At 39.1% G+C, this 11221-nt stretch overlaps 1 protein-coding gene across 1 annotated transcript in view; it reads right to left on the reverse strand.

Moving 5' to 3' along the window:
* Positions 1-1202: 1202 nt before the first annotated feature.
* The window catches only part of LMNB2 (lamin B2), a 36083-nt gene continuing 26064 nt past the window's right edge, over positions 1203-11221 (reverse strand). Inside the window, exons 8-12 of the mRNA XM_005427318.2 lie at positions 10454-10745; positions 9865-9972; positions 8938-9057; positions 7446-7547; positions 1203-6358 (exon numbers count right to left, since the gene is read on the reverse strand). Of these exons, the coding sequence (XP_005427375.1) occupies positions 6317-6358; positions 7446-7547; positions 8938-9057; positions 9865-9972; positions 10454-10745 (664 nt within the window). The 3' untranslated portion in view covers positions 1203-6316. The remainder of the gene's footprint in view (positions 6359-7445; positions 7548-8937; positions 9058-9864; positions 9973-10453; positions 10746-11221) is intronic.

The raw sequence follows: 11221 nt of genomic DNA on the forward strand, positions 1-11221 counted from the left end.
CGGCCTGTGGCCTCGAGCGAGTTCCCAGGGGACTCCCCCGGGGCCGAGCCAGGCCCGGCTTAGACACCAGGGTTGGAGTACCAGGGTTCAGCGCAGCCCCACGAACGAGGGCAACGGGAAGGGGCTTTAAAGCGGCATCACCAGAGACACAAACGCTGCCCAGCTGCACCCCGTGGTGAAACACCGGCTCTGCTGAGATCCCCGCAGAGAGAAACTCCGCTTTGGGTTCTCTTTGGAATTCATCCTTCTGTTCTTCGAGGCTTTCCTCTGCCTTATGTGACTAGGGTGAGAGGTCCATGCCCTTAAAGTCAGCTTCATTACACTTCCCTCCATTAAGTAAGAATGCTGTGGGATGAAGTAGAAGCGAATGGGAGAAGAAGACCACGCTACGGAGCTCTTTTTCATGGGGGAGATGTGATGTGCAGGTAGGAGATGGCATGAGAGGAGGGCACTGAGTACCACAGCAGAGCTGAAGCCAAAACTGTGCTCATCTTCACTAGCCTGAGCCCACAACCAGAGTATTGCAAACCATATAATCCCGTCTTTGGATCTGCCAACTTCAAGCAGAAGGCATTCCTACCACCCTGCAAGAAGCATCATTAGCTAGTGCTAACGATGGGGCAGCCACCTAAGGTACAAGTTTAAAATGAAATGAGTTTAAGGAACAAGTTTAAAATCAATTTAAAATGCAATTTTTATATGCATTTGCCAGCCTGGCTCAGCTTCCAGCCCACTTTCAAGTCCGTACTCGAAAGTGGGCTGGAAGCTGAACCAGGCTGGCAAATGCATCACCTCGTGGCAATGCTTCTGTCTATCCCTAAGAATCCATCCCTGCCAGGGATTGGTTTCTGCTCTCATTCTTATTTAGCATCAAGTAGGTTAAATCGAAAAATCATTTCAGTGCTGCGGTGATGAGAAAGCAAGGGAAGGTTTATCTGCTCCAGCTCCAGATATTCTTCCCCCTGCTTTTGTTGGTACTGATCAGAGGACAGCAGGTTCCACCAGCATTCCGTCAGGTTTAAGGAAAGTGGTTTGTTGACACACCCCAGGATCCCTGCAGAAACACAATTCAGCTGATCACTCTTAGGAGCACAGACAGCAGCTCTTTGTGTCCTCTCTCCACACTTAAAGGCCTCCTTGGATTAATCATCTCAAATAGCCCACATTACCTGTGTGCTGGGTAATAGACAGAAGGAAACCAATAAAATGCAAAACATTTATTTGTGTGTTGTACAAAAAGTTTCCAGTCATAAAATGTATATTACAAATCATTGAAAAAGACAAGACATTTGGCATGCATATTCTAAAAAGAAAAAAACAAACCACTTTGAAATGATAAAGTCTAGGTCATGATGTAGTTTTTCTAAGTTTCAAGTGAACACTTTCATTGTTTTGTCATTGTGTTTCTGTTAACAGCCTTTTTCATAATTCCCTATTTAAAAAACTTGAACCTTCCAAAAACTCATCTGCAGCAGCTGACTGGAGGTGGTTACTGCAGTGCCCTCAAGCCAGACCTGTCTAAATAAAAATTTTGTTTAAAAAATTTTAAAAATAAAAATCACAATTCAAGTCACAAGTCATCACTGCTATGAAAATAAGAGATCAACTGTATTTTGTGCCCAAATGGAAAGCATTTTGGCTTAAACTTGCTCAAAATAGATTATTGCTTGTAATTTTAGTGTAATGATCTGGGTATCTGAATATAACATCTGCCTTACCAAGATGGACTTGTCACTTCAGTAATAGCTAACAATAAATCTGGAAGTTCAATAAACAACATCTTTTCTGGAACTCCAAGTCAATTCACTACTTGTGCTATTCTGAATGGAGGCTTTTGCATCTTTTTCACTCTAGACCTTAGCATTTCAAGAAAAGAATTATGTTTACAAATAATAATTGCATGTAAATATGGTCTTGTATAAAAAAAAACCAACAAACACCTTTAAATAATTTTAAACTGGTTTAAAGCTAAGCATATTGAAGGGCAAATAAAAATTCTGTTTCCCAGGCCAATATAATGAGAAAACAATCTCTCCAATATAATTTGTTCCAACATTCAGCTAAAACAGAGCTTTGAAAAATGCAATCACTATCTCACCTTCCGCTCACTGGTTCACAAGGCTTTGCTCACACAGAGTTTGGACCCAACAGTGTCAGTAAAATGCAGGATCAAATATGGATATGCCTTTGTTTAGAGATAAGACTTTCAAAGGAAGATACAGAAAGAAGAGATAGAATGGTTTAACAGTGAAGACATGAGAGAAGGGGCTACAAGAGATCTAGAACATACAGCATGCATGTTTTCCTGCAGCATCAAAACCTTTCTGATGCACATAAAGGTAACAGATTCTACGAGGTCCTGGAGTGTAGAGAGGATTTTTACAGGTCTCTTCTAACCTGCAACCTCTGTTAAGGTTGCAGTTAAAGGGCCTTTATACAGGATGAGCGTAAAAAAGAAAACGGGTGTATAAAACCCAGTAAGATCCCTGAACTGAACATGAAGTGTCCCATTGCTCGAGGACAGACACCACACAGTGATCTCCTTTCACATTGCAGTACAATTCCCACGCTACTGCCTGCTTGCACACTCAGCTGGCTTTTACATCACGGGAAGCAGATATTTATATTCTTCCTGAGACTTTTGGTTCCTGCTGCAGACACAGACTATGCAGCCAACTGCCCATCTAATGGTAGCACAGAGCTGAAGGTAAGTGAGCAACATCTCAGTGCAAATGATGGGTTCTGTCAGAGCCAAGCTGGAGCCCCATGTAAGCATAAAGAGACCTGCTGGGAAATAGAGCTGTGAAGCAACAAAGGGAACAGGAAATACACCTGTGTGTCAGCAAAGGAATCACGGGAAATACAGATGTGCAGGAACAAGGGAATCCCAGCCACTCCACTCCTTGGAGTATGTCGCCGCAATGCAACAGTTAAAGGAACAAATGCAGAAGCAAGGGAGAAAAAAATGGCATGAAATGCCAGGGACTCAGAGACCACAACTCACTCCAGAAGGTACCACATTCCCTGACAGGTCTGCAAATGGAGGGACTTGTTCCGAGACAAGCATTTTCATGTGGCATGAGCTTAGGAGGAGGCAGGACGTGCTTATTGTATTTTATATGATATTATTATGAGCTACACATAGGAAAAACTATTTACTAATTCATTCAGAATAAGATTATATTTCTGGATTAAGAGCATCCATATTGATAGTTATGCTTAAGTAACTACTCTGATAAAAGCTTAATTTCCCTCATCAGAGACACCTTAAAATCATTTTTCTCCAGATAAGTCAAATCTATTTCTCCTTCAAGCTTTATGCCAGGTACCAGCACTGAAGTAGAACTGCTGTCCACCCTTCTAATTTCGTCAAGACTCATTCATATACAGGATCAAAGAGAAAAAGGGGGCAAGGAGACACTGGATTTTATATGAACAAAAAACTTTAAATATCCTGAAAATGGAAAGAAATCTTGGAAAGACAGAAAAAAACCCAAAACAATGCTTTTTGGATTGGTAAAGCCACAAAACTGCCTCCCAGTCTGGCTGGAACAGCGCTGTTAAGACTGAAGCTCAGCATCAAAAGCAAGAGGCTGGGATGGTGTCTGGAGAAGGCAACACAAAAAACAAAGTACATGGAATACAGTAGTTCTTCTGTGGCTTGTAATTTACAGCCAGGAGCTATTTATCATATTTGCAGTAGCCTGTTAAAAAGCACTGTGGTAACAGAATCATCCATATTCAGACTTGGCTTTTCCTACAGTGTCTATCACAGGTTTATGTGACCTGTATATACCTAAGCATGCTCCCAAAGAATCAAATAAACTGTTTCCAACGTTAAAGGATACAGTTCCAATTCTAAGGACATATTCTGCAGACTGTTACTCAAGGGCACAGTGCTCATTACAAGAAATCTGCAAGCACCAGTTCTTAAGGCTACAAGAAGACATATTCCTCATACAGTAGCTTTTAGGAAAACTATGGCTCAGGTAGCAAGAGGTTTTTCTTCATTTGAGCTGCCTTACTGAGGCCATTCTTTACAGGAAACAAACAAACCAAAAACCACAGAAAAAATGCAAATTAACTACACATTCATTACTTTAGTATTTAAGATCACAAAATAATCTTAAATTTACAGGACAATCTTAAAGGAATAAGCAGTCTGAAAACTGGCCCATGTAAAAAAAATAAATACAGATCTTTAGGGAAAAAGCCCTCAAACGCTATGTCAGTATCTTATAGAAGCTGTGGGTCAGAAAAGGGAAATGGTGTCCAGTGGTTGGAAGGTGTGTTGCAAAAATAACTCTACATTGATTGCATTCATTTGCATAACAATGAATTTGGAAATGGTAATTGTAACAGTATGTCTGAGAAACATAATTTCACTAGATATATCTTACAGAGAGAGAGAGAGAGACATGATTTACTACATATTTAACCTTCTACACAAGCAGAGTGGGAAAATTACATTAGAAAGATGGCCAAGTACATCAATTCAGTTATCCCATCAGCCCAAACAGCCAAATCTTTATCCTGTTTTTTTTTGTAATGGGTTTTCTGATAATGGATTAAAACATAATTCTAAATGTCTATTAGCTTAACTTCAGCAACTCAGTTATCCCACTCAAGGAGAGAAAAGTAGCATCTTTATTTTTAAATGACAAAATAAATCCTGAAGCTTAATGCCCCTTTTGTTCCCACCCTGTTTGCATAACAAAGCCATCAATCTGAGCCACTAAACCAACTTTCTAGGTTATGTCTGTCAGTCACGATACTGTTCAGAGAACATAATGTCTAAAAGCCACCAAAAACATCCAAACCTTGTCACTTGTCTGATGAGTTTTAACTTTTTGAATGATAAGATCAGAGTTCAAGAGTGCAGGTAACAACAGGATTCTATGCTGAAATCAAATGGTGTTCAAATTTTTTATCCAAACTACTAAGTTTGTTTTTTCAACTAGTAGTTGAAATAACATTTGCATTCTTTGGAGCAGTCAAGTATTTTTCCTCGTGCTTAAAGATTATGGGACTCAGAGTTATCTCCAGAGAAATGCAGCAGCAGAAACCTTTACCTAAATGGACACTATCAGGTAAAAAATGTATCCTCTTGAAATAAAAATCACCTACTACCCATACAATGCATTTTTTATAAAAAACATTATTCTCCCTTAACTCCTTGTTAGACTTTGCCTTGCGCACTTGAATGCTGCGTTGCTTACATCCTAAACAGTTCCTTTGAACTGTTTAAAAGTCAATCAACTATTTCTGCTCTACTTTGCAAATATTGCTCCTTGGGATACCTGACAATGCCCCTCTGAACCTAACAGAAGTATGAACAAGCTATATCTAGCTCTGATTAAAAAGGTCAACATTTACATTGGATAACCTTTAAAATCCCCAATATTTATCACTGCCAAAAGTATAAATATGTTTTACTTCTAAAATCTTAATCAAATATTTTTAAAGCTGAATATGTCAAAGGATTAAATTATAAATAGTGAATACCACAATTTGTGTCCATGATTTAACTTGTGACAATGGCAAAATCCCCTAAAAATCAAACAGTTTGACCTCTGGGTTTGACACATCCAACTTAGGATGGTGTGTATATTCAGGAATTAAAACCCACCATTCAACTTCTGAAATGATGACATGGAGCTCATGTGTGACAGACCCAGATGTTTTACCACTAGGCTGTCAAACCTTGGAGAAAGACACAATGGCAAGGTCCTGAGTCAAAAATGCCTAAAATGAAGTTTCCCCCTGTCATTGCAATTGTGGAGCAGCACTTTGAATGAATCTATGGTCTGATTTTCCTAAGCTGGGAATTGCTGAGGATACCAGGCAAAATACTAGCTTTTCTACAACTGTTGAGGAAACACTCTGTGAATCTCTCCCAGGGCCCTGTAAATGAATACACTTCACTGAACTTTTTTTCTGGGGGTATTATACTGATTATATATGTAATTATAGATTTACCATACACTCAAGGAGTCTCATCTCATTTTAGCTAAAATCTCTTTTCTGCTTTAGGTTTTTATGTAAGACTTTAAATTCTGTATGGGGAAAAATATTGTATTCCAATAGAGTGTTTCAACAAAGAGGGAAAAATAAATCTATTAAAAATCCTGGCAATTTTGTTCAGTAAAGTTTTTTTGAAATTTTTTTATAAAAATGTACCAAGGAGTAAATGTCAAAGAAATCAAGTGATGCATATAAAAATAGTTTTCAGTGGCTCTGGAAGGAAAAAAATGCAAAAATAAAAGGAAATAAATGACGAGGGAAAAGCGTAAATAATAGTTTCTTTCTTCTTTCTTCACATCACTGAGCATCCTCTAGAGGTTGTTCTGGGATCACCCTAAAAAAGGATAGACAGAGTTGAATTCAGTTCTTACCAGCTATTCAGACTGTAAGCCTAGACTCTGATTATCATCTCAGTTGCCAAAAGCATTTTTTAGTAGTTTAGTTACATTAAAGGAACATCACTACGTAAGAGGAAATAAAGTACATGCCCCGGTCTGTTGCCAGGACTGACACACTGCTGCTCTGGTTGTGGTTTCCTGCAATGGGTTGACATATTTCCAACAGTGATACAGATGACAAATGAAAGTTGTGATGTCATTAGCTTGAGACCAGCAAGTTCTTGTATTTCAAATGCTGATTTTGTTTGAGAGCGATCTCTGCTGTATAGCTGCTTTTTTAGGTAAGAAAAATCAGTTGTTTTATACTACAAATACACTGCTTAATCTTTGGGACCAAAAAAGCTTTGAGAACTCACCTGCAAACCTGCACAGAATGGGTTATTTGTGAAAAGACCTACTAATGCCCATTGATCAGAAGAACAAATCCCTTAGGTTTCAAATTTAAAATATTTTCTGGTATCACCTATATATCCCTCTCCTTTTTTTGTTCTGTCAACTCCTGGTCACTTATTTCACATTATTAAGCTGAAGGCTATCAAGACATACAGATGATATTATTAAGAAAAACCAAGTTTATTTCAGGTGTAGAAGCTATATAGTGTGAGAAAATAAACCAATAAGCTCAAGCTTGCAGCAAAAGAAGCATCCCCATTCCTGGTTTTCAGTGGTTATCTGGTAATACCCTGCTTCCAGCAAGAATGCCCCAAGGTCTGTTGCACAGAGCAGCAGATACTGGGAGGAACACTGCCTGCTAATGCTGAAACTGTGTGAAGCACAGATACCCTAAGCTGGCATTAGCCACTGCCTGAGCTGCACGAGGATGGATCCCAGCAGTAATTCCTGGCAGTACTGCTCACACTGTCCTCTCTTGGTGCACTGCAATGTTGCAAGCAACCATTGGAAGAAAGGACCGGGAAGCTCAGAGTTGGCAAAAGTTGAAGGGGGATTCCCCCCGCTAAATCTTATGCTGGATTGATCCAACTAATGAGGCATAAGTTAAACATCTGGTCTGCATCTGATTACCTGTTGGTTGAAAAGGTCTTCCTCTCCATATTCTATTTCGTCTTCTTCCTCTTCATTCTCTCGCACAACTACTGATTTAGTAACGCTTCTCACTGCAACTTCCTACAGAAAATGACAGATAAGGAGATGGCCAGGAGTCTTTATCTATCTGTTAAGTTTTTGCCATATCATCAATATAATATCCTTATTAAATTTTGGAGAGTTTAAAGCAACTTGGCCTAGACTTAACCACTAGCTATGCAACCAAATACCAGCAATATCCTGCAAACCACATCATTCCTATTTCTGTGCCCTAAAAGGCATGGTAATGTAGTTCAGCCACTTGATTTTTTTTCATTACCCTGGGATTTAAGAGGAAGTAGATGTTGCAGGTGATTGTAGTCAATTTTACACAAGGTCACAGCAGAAACAGGTAGGAGCTGTCTGAGATACAGTGTAATGTAAGAAACCAAACTTCCTCAGTATGATTACACAACATAAAGAATATTCCCAGTTTCTAATAAATATTCAATGTTAATTGCATATGTTGGTTTTACAAGCCAGGCACTAAAGAAAATTCTAAAACCCCAGGAAGCTTCCTTTATTACTAAATTATTTTTAACACTTCTAAATAGTAAGAAATTCTTCTGCCTATTTGCACCATGGAAATCACAGATGAAAATCTCTAATTGTGGAAAAAGTTGCCCTTAACATACACTCCTAAGCAGGGATACTAAAGGTAACCATAGTGAAAAACAGACATGGATTTGAAATTTTTTCACATACTAGTTTGACCACACAGATTGAATATGGAGAGCATTAGCTTTCTATTTGTACAAATTACCCCCCTCCTACCTCATCCTCCCCACCAAATTCTTCCAGAAAACTGCCAGCAAGAAAGGCAACACAAAAACTGATATGACTGTGGTCTGTTTCCTTTTCCTACTGCTATCAGATTGCTGGGATTAATGGTTATGAGTAACAGCCAAGGCATGATTCTCCCTTGCAAAAGTCATCTGCAGAGATGGTTTTAAAAAAATTAACTGTGAGCAGGTGTAGGACAATACAGAATGCTCAGGAACCTCTGCCAAATGAGAACTTATGCTTCTAACATGGAAAGGACATTATCTTCCTACATTAATATTTACATTGCATCTCAAAACATCATAGGGACTATATAATGGAACTGTGAATTGCCAGAAATGCTTCTTTTCTTTGTCTCTTCTGAAAGTACATACTCAAATTCCAAACAAATTCACTACTAGCAGGGTATTCTTCTAAAATAGGAGAAAAGTGTCTATGGGCATAATCATGATGGTCACAGTTTTCAAAAAATATCTCAAAAATGTCGGAGGTATTTACATAAATAATATGTAATTATGTCAGTGTTATAAACTGTCATATTAGAGGATAACAGCGGAGATCTTACAATCAGGATTTTGTCATTGTGTCATGTCACCCCACCCTGAAATTAAGAGTTTGGGAGATAACCCAACCCATGGACACAGCCTACCTCTCCTTCAGAGTTGACGAGGTAAGTGCGGATATTTCCACCAGTGCCCCAGCTGCCTTGATTCTTCCACACAAGAACAGAAGGGGGGCTATGAGATACACCTGCATCTGCACCCCAGATCTAGAGAGAATGACAATCTGTAATTAGCTGTTTATCCAATTTTTTTCTTCTAAATATACATATCCCCCTAATTCTCCTACTTCTCTCTACATACTAGGTTTCTTTTCTGAATTCCGATGGCAGTTTTACCCTACTTTTAACTACGCTATTACTTATAGTAAGGTATTAAAAAAATCTAATATTGCAGTCATGAATTATTTTCTGAACAAATTTCTCCTACCACTGTCTCAATAACCATACTGTATGGAGCCAAGGCAAAAAGCAGCATGTAGTGCATCAACCTAAATCTTTTATATGTATCTGAACAATTGATACTTAAGTAGAAATAGCTACAAGTGATTAAAAGATACATTTGTTTCTTCCTAAAAGAACATCTGTTGTAGACTGAAAATAAAATGCAAAATTATTGAAAAGCAGCTGTTCTACAGCATTAACTACAGTTAATGCTGAGAATGTCCAGTCTTAACTACAGTCTGGATGAATGCTCTGAACTGTTCCTAATTCTTTAAGAGGTTCAGAAGGATTAGGGTTCTAAACCTGGGCAAAGGTGTTTGGAAACAAATAGCTCTTGACTAATCCTTCAAAATATCTGTTTTTTCAACTTTCTATGTGCCCAAAGAAATGGTCATAAATACTGAAGTACTAATATAGAAATAAACTTTTTGTTTTGCATTTTTATAACTGAAATCCTGCTCCTCTAGAGTGAGACCCATGAAACCAAATCAGGCTGTACCAGACTTCAAGATTTCCAACTGCCACAGCATGAACAGAAGAATATGTTGTTGATATATTGTAAATACAACTTACTGTAACAGTCTGCCCAGCTCTGAGGACATATTTAGGAGTAAATTTGTAAGCAATTTCATCTCCATCTCCAATTTGTCTTTTCAGTCTCCAGTTACCCAAAGACTGATCCTAACGGAGAGAGTCAGAAAGTTATTGAGTGAACAAAACAGAACAAACAGGCATCAGTATCTAGGTCTTTGCTGTTAAAATAATGGGAATATAAATTTATTTATATGGTTGTTAGGCATTTGCATTCTACCTTGAAAGTATTTGCCTACATCCAGTCAGAGTCTAAAGTGTAAATCCCATAAGGTCATCCAGTAAAATATTAAAAGATAACCATTTCACACAACAAAGTTCTGCTAGACAGCAGGCTGTTTCTGTGAGCAAGGTCCCAGCACACATTTGGGACACAGATTGTATTCTCTTCCTGCAGCATGTTAGCCCACCATTATGTTCAACTTTTCAAAGCCCCCATTAATTCCTGCAGGATGCTGCACCTTGAGATGCTGCCCCTGCTCTCCACATGGCCACACCTACTCATACTGCAAAGGGCTGTGTATCATAATTTAGCTCCTGCTTGTTTTCTGTGAGTTCTGCTGATGCTCACCTTCTCTGAGTTGTTCTTAAGCTGAACATACTTGCCCTCTAGGTCTATCTCTTCTATGCTGATACTTCCTGTAGCTGAAGCTTGCTGGGACATTTGAAAGCTACTGCTACTGCTGCTGCCGCTGATACTTCCAGTGCCAATCCCACTAGTTCCACTGCCGGAGAGCTCCTCTGCTTCAATACGTTTTCTCTTGCCTCGGGAAGAGCGAACAAGTGAAGTGCTGCTGCTGCTGCTGCTGGAGGTAGCCCGAGAGACTGTGACACGGGAGGAGGGACTTGGAGAGAGCTTCAACCTTAAAACAACCAAGAAAGCATCTTAATTAACTCACCCAGAGAATCACAAAGCTACAATATCCTCAAGTAACCAGACCGTAATATGCTCCAAGGCTGACAGTATCCTCACTCTGTATAAGAGGACTGCATACATGAGGAGGAGGGGGCTACCCATCCCTGAGAAATGTTCTCAGGCAGTATGACGATGTGACATGGAAAAAAGTGCTACTGACAGCAACAGTGATCCCTTAATCCCTGCCTCCAGTACAGCTACTACTGAACACACTATTCTTGGGCCCCATGATTTCAAACCATAGAAGTACAAGCATATAAGTAAAAAGATGATATGAAGACCAAGCACAGAATGATGTATTTCACTGTACTCCAAGACCATTACAAAAACCCAAAATAAGGACAGTGTTCAGTTGAGAACAAGTGCTCCATGCAACAACATTGTGGTGTGAAGCCAATATAATTTCAGTGAAAGGAAATCTGG

This window comes from Geospiza fortis, unplaced genomic scaffold, assembly GCF_000277835.1.
Source record: "Geospiza fortis unplaced genomic scaffold, GeoFor_1.0 scaffold254, whole genome shotgun sequence".
NCBI classification, from domain to species: Eukaryota; Metazoa; Chordata; class Aves; order Passeriformes; family Thraupidae; genus Geospiza; species Geospiza fortis.